At 47.6% G+C, this 22,580-nt stretch overlaps 1 protein-coding gene across 2 annotated transcripts in view; it reads right to left on the bottom strand.

Moving 5' to 3' along the window:
• Nck2 (NCK adaptor protein 2) overlaps positions 1-22,580 on the bottom strand; it is a 130,709-nt gene that overhangs the window by 14,140 nt on the left and 93,989 nt on the right. For both annotated transcript variants that reach the window (XM_052744978.1, XM_052744977.1), the window contains 2 exons: positions 20,866-21,107; positions 848-1,569 (listed from right to left, as the gene is read on the bottom strand). In XM_052744978.1, the coding sequence (XP_052600938.1) occupies positions 848-1,569; positions 20,866-21,091 (948 nt within the window). In that variant the 5' untranslated portion in view covers positions 21,092-21,107. The remainder of the gene's footprint in view (positions 1-847; positions 1,570-20,865; positions 21,108-22,580) is intronic.

The following is a 22,580-nucleotide window of genomic DNA, read 5'->3' on the forward strand; positions in this document are numbered from 1 at the left end:
AGGTTTCTCTTCAATCCTGTTGGTAAGTACTTTAAGAGCTTTCCAGAGGTGAGCTTTTTCAGCGGCGCTGCGTGCAGCAAAGACAACCTTGGGATGATGTGGCTTACAAACAAAAACAAACCAGCCAACAAAAGGCTGCATCAGAAGCCCCGGCACCTGCTAACTGAGAACCCGCTGCATGCTCAGCTGTAGATGACACCAAGCAAGTAATCCCAGGGCCTTCTACACAGGGAGGAAGCAGGAAGGGAAAGGAGGCCCACATCTTAAAACTGGGAAAGAGGAAGCCTCACTGCAGGGACAAAATCACCCCAGAGCTCAAAGGCACCTTCTACTTCTTCCCACAACCAGGAAAAGGAATAGCAGCAGAGACCTCAGTCTACCCAACCCAGATTTAGTTAAATTGGGAGCAGTGACCCAGTGCCAACACAGTATTTATCAAGCTTAATATGTGCCCTCAAATACCATTTTGTTATTTCAAGTATAGTCAGTGAACGTGACAAAAGAATGGCACACCAGTCACGTCACCCACATAGGTGGTCCTTTCTGAGGAAGGTTCCAAGACCTCCAGTGGATGTCTGAAACCATGGAAGATCAGAACCCCCCCCCCCCCCCCAAAAAAATAAGTTTTCTGTTACGTCCATGACTAAGTCTAACTTGTAAGTAAGACTTGGTAAAGTTTTTAACGATGTTGAATCAGGCAAATGAACTGTAATGCAAACTGTGAGATCATTGGACATCCTCAGACCCGGGCTGGCGTTGCGTCCCTGAACTCGCAGGTGAGGGAACTGTGTGCATTTAGCTTTCTCCTGGCAGCGTGGCCCCAGCAGAGGGGCGGCCGGGCACTTACCGAGGACTCGCTGTCCCTAATGAGAAAGTCGCCCTCGACGCCCCGCTCATTGAGCGCGCACTCGGCCTGGTGCCGTGTCACGTTGCCATAGTACCACTCGCGACCAGCAAATCGCCCGCTGGCTGAGGGCCCGGTGTAGCTGATCTGCGGGGTGTGCGTGGGGTGCAGTGCAGGCCCGTCACTGAGGACCACCACGTAGTTCTTGGGGACCAGGCCCACCTGGCCCCGGGCGTTTTTGCATTTCCACCACTCAGGGTCGTTCTCGGGCTTCTCAATCACCTCCATGGTCTCCCCCTTCTCGAAGCTAAGCTCCTCCTCAGTGACCGAGCTGAAGGGGTACAGCGTCTGCACCACGTGCAGCACCCGTGCGCCTTGCCCGTTGCTCAGCGCGGCGCCCCGACGAAGACTCAGGAAGCTGGGGGCCTCGGCTGCGGCCTCATCGGCCTCCTCCAGCACATAGTTGGAGGGGAACCAGCCGATCTGCCCGTTGAAGCTGCCGCGCCACCAGCCATCACTGCATTTCTCCATGACTGTGACGCGGGAGCCCTTCACCAGGGACAGCTCATCTTCTCGTTCGGCTACGTAGGCGAACTTGACGAAGGCGGGGATGTTGAGGTCGTAGATGCGGTCAGCACCGCTGCCATTGGCCGGGTACTCTGCATCGGTGCTCGGCGTTGGGGATGCATCCCGGGCGCTGGGCTTCCTCCGCGTCTTTCCAAGGCCTGTGAAGACATGGCAGAGGGCTCAGTTGGCACTGCGCACACGCTGCATACCATGCCCATTCCCACACTTTGAGGGCGTGGGAGTGTTTTCTTTCTTATTTTCTTTCCACCAGGGCATCACAAAGACTGGTTACAAATGACAGTGACCAGCTGGAAAAGAAAACAGTACAGCTGTGTGGCTGAACAGATACGAAGTTACTAAAAGCTGATACTTACCCATTAACAAGTGCCAACAGGTCTATGACCCAAAGGTAACAAGAACAGAGAAAAATCCTAGAAGGATGGCCAGCTTTAGAGAACCCCTGGGACTCAAGACTGGGAAGAAAAAAAAAGGCATAGAGAAGGTGCCTCTAAATTTTCATGGGGTAAGAAGTTGGACTAAATGAACGTAAAGACTTGTGGCAATTCTACAGTGGGTCAGGTCACCACCAAAGAGCTTGCATCCTGCCCTGCAGCCACTTAACTCCCTCCTGAATAGTTTGCAACCTTGCTCCAAGACCCCTCCTTCTCTGCTCCCCTGAATGCACTGCCCTCTATTACCTGCCTGCATGGTGGCCCTTCTGACTTCCGTCTCTACCCACAATTCATCTGTACTCATAATACACTGGACTGAATTTTTTCACAACAGACTGACGAGTGAATTAGTAAAAGATCCACTGACATACTGATTCCAAGGCAGGACTTTGAAGATTGTGATGGGAAGCCTGCAAGCGGATCCTCAGATCAACTGAACGGGTTGCAAAAAAGCCAGCGGATAGAGTGGGTTTAAGTGAAAAAGAAAATCTTCAGAGAGCAGCGTGGTTAGCCTGTGCACACTCTGTTCAGCCGCATGTGAGTACACACTGTCTTGTGATGTGAAACACACTCCTTTCCATATGTAGGAGAGTAATTTCAAGAAGTCCTAACCTAAGCAAGCTTTTGACCCAGTTAAAATGCAGAACTCCAGAAAATTCTAGGGGAGGAAAGTGCATTGGCTAAGAACAGGGGACGCGCTGCAGGGGGCAAGACTTCTCAGTTTTTCAGGGACTACTCTCCCATCAGCTCTGCTTGGGGCATTCTGTGGAGCCCCTTGAAGACTCCCCAGTGACACCAAATGACCTCCAGGGGTACTTCAGTTCTCTCATCTGTAACCTGCAGGCTGGCCCTCAGGGTTGCTCTGCCCAGGGTGCCGGTCCAGAGGAAGGGCTGCGAGCTGCCATCATCCTCCACCGTGTAGTGGTGCCACTGACCGCAGCTCAGAGCCAGGAGCATTTGAGACGAGGCAAACGGGTCAAAGTGAACACACTACCCCAGTTAAGGTGATGGCACCGGCTGCTTCGATTTGGACCACAGCGTCTGACTCACGTACAGGGGTTACATTAGAGCAAGTCAGAATGTTTAGGTCAAAGTCTAGATTTCTATTTTACTGAAGATCTTTACTTAACATCTTGGTTTGGTTCAATCCTCACCTAGGCTTCCCTGTGTGTGACATTCTTCTCATACAGGCCACACTGGGGCAAGTCATACTATTCTTGTTTTAATTGCTATTTTAAAGGCCCCATCTCCAGATAATCCCAGTTTAGAGGTCCTGGGGTGGTCAGGATTTCAACATTTGGATTTGGGGGGGGGGGGACAATGACACAATTTCATCTGTCAAGGGCATCTAAGTTCAGACGATGCACATGAAACCCGTAAGTATTCCAGAATCAAGGTATTCTTAACTGAGTAAGGGTTCTGGATTTCTTGGATCAGAACAGTATTTTGTCACAAGAGGTCCAAAGTCCTCTTCAAAAGATTCTTATCCACAATCCCAGCGATGCCTGAAGGCCAAGGGTGTAGAAAGCCTTCTGGGAGTTGGGCCTCTGACAACAGGTATTCTCATGGCAGCGGCCAGGACAGAGAAACCCAAGAGGCAGCTGTACAGACTGTGTGTGGTGGTGCTGGTGGGTGTGTCACATTATCTCAGCTATGGATATGATCCCAACCCTCACCCAGCAAGTGGGGAGACCAAGATGGGGGAACTGGACGGACATTCCCAGACAGTGAAGTGGCACAGATCAGCGCACCCCATCATAGCATGTTGAATTCATAACAGACCAGATGCCCAGCTCTGTCAGAGCGAACTGGGGTGTCAGGAACTTACTTCCATCCACTAGTCAGAAAAGGAGAGGTCAATGATTCCTTTGATGGTAGAAGATGAAAACAGTTCCCTGAGTCTCCAGTCAGAAGCAGGCAGAGCCTGGAGACTTTAGGATTAAAGAAGCAGCGTGAATAATGGGTGAGGAGTATGGGCAGAAGAGCAGGCACAGACAGGCTGGAGAGACGCTGGGTGGGCAGAGAGTGCATGGGAAAGTCATGCGGGGTGCTGAGAAGGGGACCCATCTACCCACTTTCCTCCCCTATTCTCTTTGCCCCGAATCTGCCCAACGGTAGAGCTAGAGTCATCTGAAACAGAAGGGACAAGAAACCCTGAATACTGGCACAACAAGCTTTAATCTGTCCCCCTCTCTCTACTGCTGAGGACCTCAGGGAGAGCAGTGGTGGCCTGGGGCTGGGGGCAGCGGGGAGCTGGGCACCTACAGCACGGTGGTGTTAACCACCTGTGTGAGGGACCACAAGAGAAACTGCAATCCCAGGTCCAGACTGGCCTGTGACAGCTCCCAGCCCGCTCTTCCGGCCTTGCCTTCCCTGAAGCTACGACAAGGCAGCTGAGGCGAAGAAGGCACATGATGGTGGCCCCACTCCCTTGCTCTCTGTGTGCACTGTTCCAGCGTGCCTTCTGACTCCACCTCTTCTCTCATTAAATTCAACGCCACCTTTTTTTTTTTTTTTTTACTTGTAACAGAAACACAATCTGAACTCCAGTATGGGTTCACTATTTTAACACCGTGCTATGAATTTCTCTAGAATCTGACATATTTCCTCATCGAGAGAGGCAAGCCTTCACACCCATTTCTCAAGGACCCAAGTCATATATTTATATTTGCTATAAATAGCAAACCCATGTAAACATGGCAGACCAGAACTCCTCATACCCAGAGCATCTGCTCACCCCATCTCCACATGTGTAGGGACATGTACTTTCTAGTGCTGTCTCCAGAATCCTCCTCACTGGGGTTCCAACAACTGGGGTGCCTGAGACAGGCACCAGCAGTGGGGTCCCTCCTGTTGTCTTCAGTACATCCCATCCAGAACAAACACGCCGGGAACCTGGTATCTTATACTGACCCAGACACAGTGTATAGCGGGTTATCTGTACCAAACTCTGCGTGAGAGTTCAACAACACATCCCTCTTTCCAATTCTCATGTTAATCATAAAATCACCCCTCACAGAACTGACCTGAGGGTGTGAGCTTTTCAGTTGGGTTGTGCTGCCTCAGCTCGCTTTACATAAATCATATGGATGAGAATATCTAGAAAGAGCCCATTAGAAACTTTGCAACTGCTAGCAAGCTGTATGTTGGGTCAGGTAAAGTATCATGCTTGTGCAAAGTAATGGCTTTACCTACAGCCTGTTCAATAATGCATAAACTGAAATACAGTGGCATGGGGGGGGGGGGACAGAACAAAGGAGGAATAGAAAATCCCAGTGAAAAATCCCAAAACAAAACACTGGCAAGATGCTGTTTTCTGGGTCTTAGGAGCAAGATTTTAACATCTACATTGAAGAGCTGCGCTCTGAGAAAATTCTCAATCTTCTGAAATCTATTAGCATACGAGGATGGTACTGGGCTGAGGGTAGCAAAACACTTACAGACTGTTTCCAGGGCCCTGCATTTACTTCTCCCAACAGAAAAATACAGCTGTGGCATTTACAATTAAGAAACCTTAGAGGTCCACCTGTGCAATAACCTGCTACTACGCAATACCACGGACGACACAAATTAATCTCCTGAAGTTCTGGAAGTCGGAAGTCTAAAATCACAGAGCTCACAGACTGGGTGAGGGCCCACCTCCTGTCTCACGGCAGTGAGAGTGGGGTCTCCTGGCTGTATCCTCACCTGGTGGGAAGGGGAAAAGAGGTTTCCCTAAGGCCTCTTTAAAAAGAATACTAAGCCACCATTTTTGAGGCCTCTCAAAGGACTCACACTTCCCAAGAGGTGGTGGTGATGAGGGGGATGGGATGAGGTTTTAACACATCAAGCTTGGGGCATAGCAGCCTGGCTGGCATTTTTCAGCTCCTGCTGTGGTGAGTCCTGTTGTATACTGCCAAGGAGACTCAGAGGCAAGTGCCCCTGTCCCTAATATTTCCTCCTTAGTACCTCTGAGCAGCTACAATGCTGCTTCCTCTCCACAGGACCCTAGGCAGCAGGGAGATCAACAATACGCTCAGCAGTCGACACAGGGTTTTAGAACCTCCGAAGGGCCGACTGGACTGGCTGAGTTGTCCCAGGCCAGGCAGCAGCCCTCCCTGGCACCAAGCTGCCCAAGGTGGGTAAGGTTTGCCCACTACAGAAGCCGATCAAGCTCTTAATGAAGCCACATCTCTAGAAACCCAGAGGCCACAGATTGTACCACAGTGTCACCTGTACGAAATAAAATGTGCACTGTGGAACTGTATTTTTTTATTCTGTGAGCAGATAGACAGCGCCCTTTTAAATGGCTAACAGCTGAGCTGGAGTTAAAGGCGGACTACACTTCCCACGTTGGTGACAATTTTTGGGCACCTGGTGTTAGCTCTGTAGTCCTGAGCTACATTTTTATTGATGATAATAGGCACATTTTAACTTTCCTGAATAACATTACATACACTAAAGACTGAGTTCTAATAAAAGTTTGAATATGTCATACATTATTAATGTTAGTCATTTTAAAGTCAAAATCTTCTATGCACCCCCAACCCCGAAGATGAGGAGCTGCTATAACAAACACCTATGAGACATGGCTCTGACTGTCATCTTCCAGCTGGAGCCCCGCAGATTTAACAGAACATGTCAAACAAATTTGATAGTTCTGAAATATATTCACGCTAACTCGTTCAGATGGTGTGTGCTTGAATTTTGGGAACTCTGGGGCAAATCACTCCATTTTGTCACTAATCATATCTGTAACATAAGTGACATTTAACTAAAAATATTCCTTACACTTAGAATACTATTTAAACTGTTGTGATTAAAGGGTATTAATGTGCGGGGATTTCCTCCATTAGAGTCAGGACCTGTTATTAAAGTCAACTAAAAATTAAGAAAGGCCTTTGTTATTTAGAGGCCATGAGATTTGACAAGATTTGAGGAAGGGAAGTGGCCACTGAAAATTTTCCATGTGAGAAGAAGCATTTAACACATGCCTTGTGAGGGCTTCCACATCACCGTCCGATGACGTGATTTGCATCTAGTTTTGTGGTAAACGCTGGTAAGAGCAACTCAGCTGTTGCAGACCAAAGTTTAAAATAACAACCACAACAAAACCATCAGGATAAGTGAAAAGACAAACCTTGAATGTGCTGTGTGCTGGTTAGTGTTTTGTCAATACAGTACAAGTTAAGAGTCATTTGGGAAGAGGGAACCTTAAGTGAAAAAAAAACATGCCCCCCTGGCAGGCAGACGGGCCTGTGGGCAAGCCTGTGGGCATTTTCTTGATTAATACCATGGGTAGGCCCCCGCTCATTGGCTCCAAGAGGCACCGGGAGGGTGCACATTGCTTTCTGAGCCTAGAGTGTCTTAGGTTTCACTGCCAGAGTTCTCATGAGCAATCTATGACAGATAGACAGTACCAACAGCCAGGAGGGCTCACCAAGCAGCCTGTCTTCTGCAAGCTGACTGGGTAGAGAGTGGAGTGGTCCAGATGCATCTCCCTGTGGCCAGCGTCTTCGAAAGTATCAAAGAAACCCCACCTGTGGTTTAGGGAACAGGACAGGCTCTTGGATACAAACCAATTTTAGACAAAGTCAAGTTTAAATCAAAATGGATTCAGTCACAAATGTGGTCAGTTCTTCTGGCCCTACCGACACCGGATTAGGCCAGTAACGATTTGCAGATGTTTACAGCACAGCAGAAGTGGGATCTGAAAGGCTAGTGATTTTTTTTTTTTTTAAAAGCCAGGTCACCTCAGCCACAGCATGACCACCAAAGATGGGCGAAGGACAATGTACGACCCATCCTGAAGAAGAGTGTGAATCAACTCATCCACTCCACCAGTGTGGGTTTAAGGGAGGGACATGGGGGCAGGGTCACACCTTCCAACATCTTTACACTTCTGCATGATTTCCTGTATAACGGGTGGCTCTTAGGCCACAGAAGAGCTCAGGGACATTCTACCAGACTACAGCTGTCCCCAACACTCCCCCTCTCCCCGCCACCCCCTACCTCAAGTACTGAGCTAGGGTCAGCCACGGGTGCAGGGTAGATTTCTATAAACAGCACCTTTGCCTGTGTCCCTTTCTTCTCTGTCTTATCAAGAAAGATCTCTGCTCATTTGCTGTCCAGTGCTCGGCCTGAAGAAAAGCAGGAGGAATGGAATGTCCCTCTGGCCCCTTGGCCATCACAGACCAACACAGAAGAATAATTCATGTACACTCTAAGCGCAGATGCCAACAACAACTTCCGTCACTAATTAGATCTGTAACCGAAACTGAATTTAACCAAAAATCTTGCTTCTGCTAAAATGTTGTTTATACTAAGTTATGACCAGAGGCTGCTAATGTGTGGGCATTTCCTCCATTAGAGTTAGGACCTATTAGTAAAGTCAACTAAAAATAATGAAAAGCTCTTAATACTAAATGTCACTGTGGTGACAAGTACAATAAAAATAAAAAAATAAAATAAAATAAAATAAAAGACTCAGGGGACTGTCCCTGTGAGCCTGTGGCTTCTGAGCCTACTGGAAGCAGAGGCGCCTACCTAGATAAGGACCAGGAGTGTCCCATGGCAGGAACTGCAGGCTATTTGGAGTCAGCAGCACATAGACTTAGAGATGCTCCAAAATGTGGTGGTCTGGGTTCAGCATGGAGAGCAGGGACAGGGGACACAAGGTGGCGGGGGTGGGGTGGAGGTGGGGGTGGGTGGACTTGGGGAAAGCAGGTGCATAGGCTGGAGGCTCCAGAAGCCACTGAGAATCTACAGGGGTGGTGTGTGTGCAAGGGAGAGGCCGAGTTCTCCCCAGAGGCCGACACAACAACACTGGCAAAGCAAAAGGCTTGTCATCTGGGCATTCCCGCCTCAGTATCTTGCTAATGGGAAATCCTCGTTACCTAGGGAAGCGTCATGAGGAAGGCAGGGATTCTGAATTCTAAACCACTATGGAAGCAAGGCACCAAAGGCAACACGCCACCGATGCCTATGCTTTCCCTCTTCCTTCATGGATCACAAACACTCCATTCCACCTCACCCGAAGACCTCCGTCACTGGGGTCGCCGCCATCACTGGGGTCATGTGGTGTCTTTATGCTCTACAGAGGGGAGTATGTACCCTCTGACAGCCAGATTGTGTGTGTAAACCCCAGGAGACAGAGAGTGGGCAGGAAACTCATCCAGGAACTTTAGTTCCTCCACGTTAACTCCAGCTTTGATAAGAGAAAGTCAATGCCTTCTCCACAGGCTGAGTTGATCCCCCAAGTCCCTTTGTGGGTCACAGACAACACGGCTATGTGGCGAGATGTCCTGGGCACATACATGTGCGATGGCAGTGTCCAAGGAATAAGTACAATGTGGTCTGTACTCCACAAGAGGGGGGTTTACCCTGAAGATCAGCTGAGCTCCTAGATCGGTCAAGAACATTAAAACTCAGCAGTGAAGCGCCCTGTGAGGAAGCCATCTTGTATGTAGTCCTTCCCTACAGGTTCTCAGGGCCACCTACCCATTAAAAACAAACAAACAAGAAACAACATATGCTCAATGAATGAACTCCACTCTTCTCTCTCACCACTACCACTTCATACACTTCGTCAACCATTCCAAACCAGTGCTGGGGACTGCTAGGAGCCTCGGCAGGTCAAGTCCCTCCCCCGGCACATGCCCCACAGCTGTCTCCTAGAGCTATTTCTTCTCCTCGCCCTTTGAGAAAGCTCAAAAATCTTACTGTGTGCCTGCTTTGAGGGTAGAAGGGTGAGGCCAACAAGGGGTCATACTAATTCCTGACCCTCCCTCTCTTTCTTCTCTCCTAACTCTGAAACTAACTAACGTTGATTTCTTTCTAGGACTGTGTGCCTTATAATGAAGTACTCTACTGAGTGTCATATAAAACTCCCAAGTTCAGAGATGAATGCTAAGGACGGGAGGCCATGGGGAGATCTGTGAGCCGGGTGAGTGCCATCATCACTGGTCTTCTCTCTGCCCAGGCAGTCCCTCTTCCACGGGGCAGATGCACCAAGAGCCATCTCGGGGCTGGAGGGGTTGGGGCAACTGGCTCTCCCCCAGAGTCACACAGTTCCTTGTGCGCAGGGCTCTGAACTCTGAATTCCTGGCACAAATGAAAGCTGTTCCTTTCTTAGCAGGCAGGTAAGTAATGTGACGCTAAACATTCAAGGTTGGAAAAAAAATGATTTAGAGATTTTTTTTAAAAAAAATGGAAAAGCCAAATGGTAACACAGATGCCAATGAAAATACCTTAATTTTTCATTACAATTTTTGATGAAAATACATATTCAGCACCTCTCAACACATACACCCGAGCTAGGGGTATGAATGTTTTGAATATGCAACCTTTTGCATATTCAAATATGAGATGAGGCACAGACTACCAGTGACGTTCCCCAGGATGACTGGAGGTGTCCAAGCCCCAGCAGAAGCTGAGCACACACCTAGCTTTCCAAGATTGTACTGGAGCTACCAAAACTGAACATTACAAATTAGAAGGAGTAAACTGGTCACGGGGAAGACACAGGCAAACGGCCTTCCTGCAGGACCGTCTAATGAGTCACATTTGGGACCCAGCTCCCAGGCTGCCTAGCGCTTGGGAATTCTAGAGCAAAACTCTTCTGTTGTCCCTGCCACAGATATGGACGGTGGGGAGGGCGGTGCCAGGTGGGTGAAGTAGCTGGGGAAAGCCCTGGATTTAAGTGACTGGCACACAGCAAGAACCCAAGTGGCAGTTGCCTAGGGGGTTGCGGTAAACAAGGATTTTGATTAACGCTGGAGTGAGAGGCGGAGGTGGATCATTTGGAGAGAAGGAAAGGCAAGGCTTTCTCATTTTTCAGCTGAGCTGCGTGGATTTATCTCCTATAGCGCTCCCCGGGGGCAGGTGTCACCTCCCTCCTGCCCTCGGGGTCAGAAGTAGATTATGCACCGGAGTGTCCAAGAATAATCCCAGAGAGGCTACTCAGTCTACACAACAAACGGTCTTAGCGTCACCATTAACAAGGCAAGGATAGTTGGACAGACTGGTTGTTGCCCTGGGTAGACAGAGGTGACTGATGCCCAGTCCTCCAGAGGCCTGTGCTCCTATCTCTAAGTCCTCAGTGACTGATGGCCTACAATGAACAGTGCCCAGGTGGGACACAAGGGACTTTGCTTTGGCTAAGCCTCAACTGTCTGGCTTTCACAGCAAAGTGTGGCATAGTGGTCTAAAAGTACCTTCTAGAAATCAGCATAAAGTCCATAAACTATCTACACAGGCAAAAAAAAGAAAATTTATATATATATATATATATATATATATATATATATATATATATATATATATATATATAAAAGCCACAGTGGATCCAGGGGTCCTTTTGAGGACCACATAGCTAACTTTCGTCAATGCTACATTTTTAACATAGCATACCAGGTTAAATAGTATGGATCCGGTCAACTTCAATTAGTAGCACGACAATGACCGTGTGTTACCACTAACTCTGCTCACAGATACCTACTTGCGAATTTTACAAGTCAGCCAGTCAACAGCTGTGTTTCCTAAGGAAACAAAAAAGACGAAAATCAAAAAATTTCCTACAACTCGCTATTACCCACGCCGTACTTCCTTGAAGGAACACAGGTGGTGCATGCGGCTCAGAAATATCTAAGAACTGTCCTGCAGAGTGCCTTCCACAGCTGCGGAAACGAACATCCACCCGGGAGCACATTTGCAGACCCTGTGAATTCAGGAACAGAGCGGAGGAGCAACAGCGGCCTGGAGGGGCAAACCTCTAGGCCAGTGGTTCTCAACCTTCCCACTGCCGCGACCCTTTAACACAGTTCCTCGCGTCATGGTGACCCCCGATCATAAAATTATTTCCGTGGCTACTTCATAACTGTAACTTTGCTTCGGTTATGAATTGTAATGAAAATAACTGGTATGTAGCAGGAGAGCTGATACGTGGCCCCCGTGAAACGGTCTTTTGACCTCAAAGTGGTCATGAGCCACAGGATGAGAATCACTGCTCTAGACAAAAGGTCACACATGTGAGCACCTTGACTGACCCCGTAGGAAAGTACACCGCACCATCTGTACTGGCTGAGCCCGTTAAGGAGACCCTGGCTCTCTGCGCACCAAGCAGAGGAGCCTTTGGATGCCAACCTACCCTCTCTATACTACCAAGAGGGAGCACAAGACCAGAGCCATAGGAAAGCGAGTGCCAGCAGGAGCTCAGATTAAGTATGGGGGCGGGGGGTGTGTGTGTGCTCAGTAGTCAGTACAGGTACATGGTGCCAGTTAGCGATGCCCCCAAGGAGCCTCAGCCATGGAGGGAAACATGCAGTAGAGAAAAGGAACATTTCAGACATATGGATAGGATCGAACAACAAATGCAGGCCATATGGGGAAACGCAGTCAGAAACACGGTAAGACACTTTTACTCATTCCCAGGCATTTTTAGTCCATGTCGCTCTGTTCCACAGCTTGAATAAACTCTTTAGCTGGGGCGGGGGGGGGGGGGGGGGGGTCGGGGGGGAGGGGTGTCTTTAGAAAGCTGCCACATGGTGATACTGTAAGAAGCAATCAATGTCAGTTATCTCGAAACACAGACAGTCCTCAGGATCCCCAGAGCAGCAAGCAATCCTGGGTCTGCCATGGTCACCAAAACTTACGTCTCCTCACATCCCTTATATAATATGGCAGAGTACTTGCATAGAACAGAACCTACGCAACCCTCCCATGTACTGTTAGTCAAGTATCACCCAATAGAATGTGAGCACTATGTAGATGATGTACTGTACTGTATGGAATAAAGACAAGAACGGAGCTCTGTACGTACTCATATAAACACAGTAACATTCCCGATTATTTTCAATCTGCGCCTAGTTGGTGGAAGAACCTTTCGTGTGGAACCGACAGACAGACACCGGGGCTCACAGAACTCAACCTGACTCTCTGTCCCTCCATGAAGACACAAGGGGCTACTACTGCCCAGTGGGCAGAGCAACGCGGGTTAGCGCCACACCTGCTGCTCCAAGTTTTCCGAGGTACACACTCCTCCCACATCTCACGGTCTCACCTCGCTTTTGTCCTATTAGTGATTTTTTTTTCCTTCAAAATAATGTCTCTTATTTTCTAATTACCCTCCCACTAACCTGCTGGAAGTTGTTTTACATTTTTGGTTCTAAATACTCGGAAGCTTGTGACATACAAAAACAAATCAAATGAGTTTCTTCTGAATGTCTGGCAGCACAGCTAAAGAAGTTTCCATAGTATTCCAGCAGTAATACATGTGACAGCCTGTTTCTATTGTGAACAATCTGGTGAGACAGAGCTGTCATGGATTCTAAATTACAACGCATTATGTTTAATTCATGCCTGCACCACGGTAGATACGACACCACGGAGAGGATGAAGTCATGACAGAACAGACCTCGGGAGAGGCTGGACATCTAAGACAGAATTGAGATCCGGCCTTTCGCAGGTTACAATACAAATTTTCCAAGGGCGTGCTGGGCTTTGTCCTGTTCTTTAATGGAGCCGCTCCACGGAGTGACTTGGCTAGGAAGCATGCTCCAGGCAGGGCAGGGTGGCTAGCAGCAGTGTTCTCATTCCTGAAGAACAGTCAGGACAGAAAAGCCCACGACTTCGACAACAAATACACTGCAAAAATCAACGGGATTTAAAAAAAAGGACAAAAACTCTAAGCATTCCCCCCAAACTGAGAAGTGTAGGGACTGTCCGAAAACTGCTGTTCCCTGGCCAGTGTCAGGCACCCTGCAGAAAGCGTCTGTATGCTTTGCACTGACTCCATTGAGAACAGCCACAAGCGATCAAGCAATCTAACTGTAATGCATACCAACACCAAGAGATTAGATACAAATGCTAACTGGTTCTTTCAGAGCCAAGAGACCCCAGAGGTTGTGCTTTCTTCTACATATTCCGGTTTTCTTAAAGGTATGCCGTTTTAAAGACTGAAGACAACTACTTGACAGTTTTATGAAATATAGCCATTTCAGAGATTATATTTTTTACATTTCTAATTAAAATATAATCACATCACTTGGCTCTTTCCTCTTCCTTGCTCAACCCCTCCCATGCTCTCACCATTTCAAATTGATAGCCTCTTTTTCTTTGATTATTGTTGTTACATATATATTACATACAAAAGGACAAATATATAAATACAACCTGCTGAGTTCATTTTCGTTGTTTGTGTGTATATCGATTGAGGGCTGACTGCTCTGTACTGGAGAGACCATTACAGAAAATGACAAATAGACACGATGATGCATGGATCCTCACCCCAACTGATTCAGCAGCAGCACAGCTCCTGCTCAGGGACCGCCACAGAAAAGAGGGGGGAAAAGATTGGAAGAGCCAGGATCCCAGGAGGTCTGCTGTGAGACTTCCTCTCTTAGAAATAGCTGCATAAACAAGACCTGAACAATGGCTCAGAAACAGTCTGGGTAGTTGGAGCAAGCGGCAGGCATTCCTTACTCTCATCCTAGAGATACACAGAAAACAGGTCAACCACAACAGGGCATTGTTCCGATGAGGAATGGAACCAGCAGAATGCAAGGGCACCTGTGGTTTTCTTGTGCCTTATATTCGATGGCAGTGCATACTCATGATAATGTCTGGTTTCTGAAAGGCTACTTCCACACTGAAGTCACTACAGTACTGCAAATGATCCTACAGAGCTGGGGCTCATGTCATAGCATCCCCTTGACCAAGAGATGCCTTTAGTTAGGCCCAGGGTGGTCTCTAAAGAACTCCCTACGCACGCCTGTACGTTTTTAATGCACAGCAAGGTGACAGGAGCCCTGTTTCCATGAGTCATTTGAGACTAAGCTGCTGAGACCACTCTAGTACTACACACAAGCACACCCACCAAACTGGGAAATTTACATTTCTTCTTCTTGTTCTTCTTCTTGTTCTTCTTGTTCTTGTTCTTCTTGTTCTTCTTCGTCTTCTTCGTCTTCGTCTTTGTCTTCGTCATCATCATCTACTCTGGGTGCTAATCAGGACCTAGTTTCTTCATCATCATCATCATCATCATCATCATCATCATCATCATCATCTATTCTGGGTGCTAATCAGGACCTAGTTTTTCATGTCCAAAATGAGGAAAGCGTTGTTTCTAAACTGTTCTCCAACATTCCGCAAATGCTAACTTGAAGACAGTTTCCAATCTACTGCACAAAGAGGCCTGCCACTCAACCCAGATGGTCAACTCTATGTAGTAGACAAACACGTCAGTCAGAGCTGAAGTGTACTCTGGATCTCCTATCTGGTGTTCTTAGGGAGGTCACAGGGCCATTCTCATGCCAGGAAAGGTATCACCTGCTTCTATGTAACAAAAGATGTTTTTATAAGTTCACATCCCAACTGACTATACACATCTTGCTTAATTCAACAAGCTATATCTTTCTATGTAAGTAAAAAAAAAAACCTTTTAGCATGCCCACTGGCTCAAGGGCCTCTTTCTACTGTATGAAGCCCCCAAATCCTTTCTAGACAGAATTTGGCATCTTTACTGTTGATGGGAAAAATGTATGTGGGGTAGGCTGTTGTGGCAAGGACAGCATGCTATGTGACTTGCAAGCTGCTCCGAGTTCATTTATCAAGTAGTTGCTGCAGGTGTCCAGTGGCCCTTGCAATCTCTGACACCTAGCTCCTGCCCACTACTACTTCCTACCAGTTCACTGACAGACTGGGGGAAGACAAAACTTAGAACGGCTAAGGAAACTGTAAATGTCCTTCATGGAAAACAGGTATGCTTTAAGAGAAGCAAAATCTGATGGCACCAATGGGAAAGAGACTGCTTGACCCTGTGACCTAGCACACGGTTCTTACAGGGGACCACTTCATCCCTGTCAGAGAGAGGTATCAGAATCAGGACCACTAGTTTACTTTCCTCCAAATACATGAAGTCTGTATAGTATATGGTACCCTGGAAGACCGCATGTGGTCCTCATGTTCAAATTGTGAGAAGTCACACATCATGGTTCGCACCTGTAAGTCCCAGCACTTAGAAGGCTGAATAAGGAGGGCTGCTGGGAATTTAGGTCATTTGGGCTACATGGTAAGATTAAGACCAGACCAGCCTCCAAGGCAAGTCCTCTCTGCCTTGGGTGGGTGGGTGGGGGGTTAGTTATAATAATGTCGACTGTTAGACCACATGTTTCCTTTTTACATAAAGGAGAAACTCACTTCCTAGTTCACTCAAACTTTAAAGCCAGATCTGACAGGGGTGTTTAATATTCTTAATACTCCTTAAGTATTCACTGTAAAAACACTTTCCTAAGCACACAGCTCTTGTCCTTGTCTGCCTGAGGGCTCCAATATCAGGCTGGATCCCCTGGCAGTACAGCAAAGGAATCCTAGAACCTGAGGGGTCCCAGGCAGGAACTTGGTGAAAGCAAAGAAAACATGTGCCACCCTAGGAGGCAAGCATCTGGATCATCACCTCCCCCAGGGCACCAGCACGGGGGCAATCTTGCCTCTCTCTTTTGCCAGCCTATCTTCCCATCCTCCATGTGCCCTGCTTGAAGGCCTCCCAGTCTCCTGTTTGGGTCTGGATCAGGTTATGTCTGTCTCTTGACCTTCCCCTTTCTTCACCCCCGTTTTCTTCCCATCCCTGCAGAGGCCATCCAAATGCTGCTAATTCTTCCGCTGTTCATAATCACCCAGGCAAGGCTCAACTCCCTCGTGGCTGTGGTGAGTTCTGGCTAGAATCAGAATAGTAACAAAAGCTGCACTTGAGGCCCTTGCAGAGAAATCTTTGAAAAATCATCTCCCAGGGAGAAGTGTCTCCCTTCCAAAAGGCTTAGTTAGCACAGCGCTTTACAAGATCTAGCCCACACAGTCATGCAAGGCAAACTGCAATGTCAAGGCCAGAAGTAGCCGGGGCTGGCTCACGGCTGAGCTCAGAGCTACGCCAGGACACTGCCCGCAGAAACAGCACTTGACAACCAATCACTCCTTGTTCTGCAAGGGAACATTTTTTTGATTGTTCGTGAGCAGGAGCTGAACATGAAAGGAGATCCAGCGGATAAATGCTTTGCCCTCATCAAAGAAAATACTACGAGATGAGCTTGTTTTACTCAATTACAAATCATTGAAAGGAAAGAATGTCAATACTTTCGAAGAGATGTTTTTGTCAAATATACTGTTGCCTTCAAGTGGTTGGAAGAATACACTGTGTGAGACAAGACCTAAGTCTGCAAGGCGCACAGACAGCCACACAGAGCCACTGTCTCCTCCCCTCATAGAGAGAAGCTCTAGTTCATCGCACTGTGGCTCTGTGGGTGACTCCTATGCATTGTACTCCAAACTAGGCATTGAGTGTGGAAGTCCTACCATGGACCTCAGATTCGGGTGGGTTCCTATAACAGTATAAATTCCACTATAGCAGTATAAATTCCACATGGATGACAGCACGCAGTACAAGAAGCTAAGGGATGGGGCACAGGTCAATACTGTTCTGATACCTCCACACAGCAGGGATGCTTTCCATTCTGCACATACAGTCTGTAAACTCATGTTTTTAACTCCGAGGACACATCAGAGTCCCTAACTAAACAGGAAGCCACGAACACTCAAGTCTCCGAGGTCTGTATTACAAGAGACACCCGGGAGACAAGAGGGGCCACGGAAAGCACTTTCACTTTTCTCCGGCCTACAAACTGGTGGAAGTCAGGCTGTGGAGAAAGAAATTATTGCACACGGAGGTCGTGTGCTTCACCAGGAAGCGTGTGCTCTGATAACAAGGTCCCTCTTTGTCCAAAGCAAAGGCGATCATGACAGATACATGAACATACAAACAGCAGCAGCAGCAACAACGAAATTACTAAAAATGGGAGCCAAGCCAGTGAGGGGGCTCAAAGGAAAGGGCGCCTGACATCAAATCAGAAGACCTGAGGAGTTCGATCCTTGGGACTTACAGGGTAGAAACAAGGAACAAACTGCTGTGGGTTATCTTCTGACACCCCCGGCCCCCACATACATGTTGCGGCACACCTGTCCTCATTTTCTGTGAGCATGCACATATAAAAAAGCAGAAAAAAAAATGTAATGGGGGCCACTTCTCCCCTGAGTCCCAAAGGCCCCTTGGCTATGAAAATGAACTCCTACTAAGAAGTATAGATATCTAAAACAGTTTTATCTGTATTTGTGCAATCTTTTAATGCTTAATGCAAACGTTTCCAAAGAACTATGGGCTGAAATTGGGACGGAAGCTCACAGAAGAAACATCACTCTCACTGAAGATTTGCTCTGCTTGGCAAAGCCCTGGAGGGCAGAGTCGGAGCCAAGGGGAGGAAGTTGGAGAAATGTAAAATTTTTGATTCTATTTAAGGAAGCACTTTCTAACAATCTGTGTTCTCCAAAAATGGAACTGGCCTTCTGTAGCAGCCTATGCGTTCCAGCAGGGCTTGGGTGGCAATCTGTCAGGGACAGGGGAACAGGCCCAGCACCAGGGTGGGTGAGGATGCGCTGGTTTGGTCCGGGACTGAGGAGTGCGGGACGAGATGAACTGATCACACTCAGGGAAATCTGAACACACTGGACAAAGATGAGGCCTGGAGCTCCACCCCGAGGCCTTGACTTTCCTCCTAAGAAAGCCAGTAGGCAGCTGTCTGAGGGGGGCTCTCCATGACCTCAGGGGGCTGACTTTTTTCCAATTTCAAGTTATGTGTATTTTGTGGTTTACAGAATTCTGAAGATTTTTTTTTTTAAGGCAAAAATATGTCAACAATGCTTAACATTACTACAGAGGGTGTGTTAGGAGACGCCTGGGAAGTCAGTCAAAGACTCTCAGAACACCACCAAAGCACTCACCACGCTGCTCCCTTTACCATTCTTTTTGTTGTTCATGTTGGTGTTTTCGAGACAGGGTTTCTCTGTGTAGCTTTGGTGCCTGTCCTGGATCTCGCTCTGTAGACCAAGCTGGTCTCGAACTCACAGAGATCCGCCTCGCTCTGCCTCCCGAGTGCTGGGACTAAAGACGTGCGCCACCACCGCCCAGCCTCTTTATCATTCTTAACTGAAAGGCTAAAGAATAGGGCAGGGGCATTTCTTTGCAGTGACATTCTCAAGCAAAGAAAAAGAATACACAGGGGAAAGAATTCGGAGGAAAAAGCCCTAGAATGCTAATAACAAATGGAATTTTTTCCAGCATTATTGGAGTCTATGCTGGCCACAGACATCCTGAGAAAAATCCATGAGCAGCACAAAACGCCTCCTAATGACTGAAGGCTTCACCCACTGAGCAGTAAGCATGGACCTTTATGGATTGTACAAGGAGGAAGACAAGATGGGCACCTCACCCCAAACACCCACCACATCTGGTATGATTTTGTTTTCAGTTGTCCCATGTCTCCCTCACCTCTGCCCACTCCAGTGAAACTGATACTCTTCTAGCAACAAAGAAAAACCTACATCCACTTGGCCTCGGTGATGACCCCGGGCCCACTTCCACAGCAAACCTGAAGGGACAAGCGGGCACTGTTGGCTACAAACAACTTCATACTTACCTGAGGAGGCAACCACTGTAAACTGTCAGCTCAGCTCGGTTGTCCTTCCACAACCTTCCTGATTGTATTCCAGGGTAATCTGGAGCGGTAACCATGGTTAGTGGGCACCGTGTGCACACTCGGGTATGGCTGGCCACCACTGTGGTAGTGATCTCCCGTCGGCCCAGTGGTTAACGTGGTTTGAATGCATCTCCTTACCTGGGTCCTTGTGTTGGATTTAATCCCTACTGAGAGTAGTAAGAAGGAAGAAAGTGGTCCCTAGCACAGTGCTTAGAGGTGGGGCCTTTGGGTGGCGAAGGGGACCAGAGAGAAGGTGTATAAATGAATACTGGTGGCTTTACAGAGGGAACAATATCAACACACACACACACACACACACACATACAGTTCTCTACCTCCCCCGGTCTCTTGCCATACGATACCTCTACCACATTGAAACTTTGCTAAAAAGGCAATACACATACAGCCACTTGACCTTATGTAAGCCAAATTAAGCCGCCTTCTTTATAAAGTAACCCACCGTCAAGGCGTTCGTTACAGTGATAGGAAATGAGCTGATACACCAGGGGAAGAAAAGAGGCAGGAAGTACCAGAGGATGTCGTAACTGAACAGGAACAGAGCTTGTGGAAGCGTCCATTTGGGAGGCTTCCGATGTCACATTGCTCAGCGCCAAAACTACACATCAACTGCCCGCCTGAAACTGTGGTATAAAATATCCTATCGCCTACGACAGGAACAAACAAAAACAACAGACCCAAACGTACCTGCCTTTTCTTTCAATGTGTACAAAGGCCAAACGCGTGTGAGTTTGTAAGGGGAAAGGGTTGGTGCACGGACGGGTAAGGCAAAGCTATGAAACGTGTCCTGAGCCTAAGTCAGGGTCTTCTAGAGTTTGGATGCAAGGAGACAGCTGTGTAGGGGTCCACAGTATACAGAAGTGTCGATTTACCTAAGACTCCAAACTCTGTAAATTATCCCGAAAATGATAAACAGAGCCTTTAACTTGATCTCTGTACAAAACCCAAGTAGGAGGCTGTCAATATTAACACCCACCCCAACACACACACACACACACACACACACACAAACACACACACACACACACACACACACACACACAATCACATCAAACCGCTATACACACCACATATACACACACACTACTCACACCATACACCACATCACATCACATCACACACACACACACACACACACACACACACACACACACACACACACACACACTTACACATACCATACCACATCACACCCCTATACACCACACCACACTCACACACACTATCCACCACACTCACACTGCAACACATCTCTCTTCTCTCTCTCTCTCTCTCTCTCTCTCTCTCTCTCTCTCTCTCTCTCACACACACACACACACACACACACACACACACACACACACACACACACGCACGCTGAAGCAGCAATGCTGTCCTCTGGCCTCAGCGATGGCCTAGCTATTCCAGGTGGGGCGTGGACACTCACCTAGCGTGTCCTTGAGATTCTTCACCAGGGAGCCCTTCTTCAGGCTGTTCTTGCGCTCCACGTAGTTGGACGGCACATAGCCTGTCCTGTTGGCTGCGTTCCTCACCCGCCACCACGTCTTAGAGTCGTCCAGCAGCCACAGTCTCTCGTTCTTCCTGATGTCGAGCTCCTGGTCCTGCTGGGCCGTGTAGTCCCACTTGGCTATGACGATGACCTCTTCTGTCATCTTTCATGGAGTCCTTCTGCCAGGAAAACATTTAAAGATGCTCATTAGCTACCTGAACACCTTGTCCTCTGACAGATCTGAAAAATTAGGCAATGACAGCTCCTATGACTACACTGCCACTAGTCTCCTCCAGGTCCTTGAAACACTCGTCCTCAAAATGACCTTCCAGCAAGTTCCAGTGTGGCTGAGAAACAACATCTTGTAACCAAAGCCTACAGGCCCTCTCCATGCACTTGATGAGCTGCACATTTTACCAAAGCCAGACACAAACTTAAAAAAAACCCTCAAAATATCGATCTTACAATTAAAATGCTCACTTGACTACATGACACCGGCCCCTTATAGCTGATAACTTTACACTCATGTTCTCAGCATATGCTGAGGATTCTGAAGATATTTAGCAAATGTAACACGTCTAAACTACTTCCATAAACTCAAATTCAAATTATTGTATTACTAATGCAACGTGGTATCCTGAGTCGGATGGTAAAATAGAGAGAAAATTGGTGGAAACATTGCTGAAATGTAAGCGAAGGCTGGGCCACAGCAATGTGCCCGTGTTAATTAGTTCTGACAACTCAGTATACTGTGTTAGCAGTGGAGAAATTAGTTAAGAGGTTGTAAGAATGCTCTGCACCAATAACTCTACAACTCTCCAGTAAAACTGGTATCCACATAAAACCCGTACTTAGATATTCAGGCCACTTTATGCATAATTGCCCAAACTGGGAAACAAGATAAACCTGTCTACCTGACGACGGCATACTTAAGTGCTGGGGAACGAGCGAGAGGAACTGTAGATGCCTCCTACAACTGAAAGCAGGCATTGAGGCCAGAAAGGCTGGGCACGTGGATTTAGACATGGGGCTCTGAGTCAACTTTATTGAGGACCCTGCAAACCCTGTTCTCTGTGGCTTCTGTGTCCATCTTTGCATGTCCCAGTGTCAGCAAGATCCTCTACCCCACACCTGGTCAGGTTCCTCGCCCCCCACCATAAGGCCAGGTGATGTCTGGTCACGTGGCCTCCTTCAGCAAGAAGCCAGTTAGGCCCACTCATCTGGGATCCCCCCACATTTCTTCCTCCTCTCTAGCTATGTACTCCCACTTATCCTCATATGGGAGGCTGAACCTTATCTTCCTGACTCTAAAACTCCCCTGCAGGACCACCTGAACAGTCTGCCTTGATGTCCCCTAACTGGTTCTTCAATAGCAACTCCACTATATGACATTCTGGGAAAGCCAAAAAAAAAAAAAAATCTATGGAGACACAGGACTAGTGGATATTTGGGATGCAGAGAGACAGGAAAGGCATATAATTGAGAATATATGTCAAGACACGTCTGCTGTACAGATCAAAATACACATTAAAGCGATGCCAAAATACAGCTTATTAAAACAACTATCCCAAAACACAGCTTATTAAAACAACAGCTACGGTACAATCTGATGATGTCCATCTGGGAAGTAATAAACAGGGAAGAACACCACA

Source organism: Peromyscus californicus, unplaced genomic scaffold (assembly GCF_007827085.1).
Source record: "Peromyscus californicus insignis strain IS unplaced genomic scaffold, ASM782708v3 Scaffold_19__1_contigs__length_69161282, whole genome shotgun sequence".
NCBI classification, from domain to species: domain Eukaryota; kingdom Metazoa; phylum Chordata; class Mammalia; order Rodentia; family Cricetidae; genus Peromyscus; species Peromyscus californicus.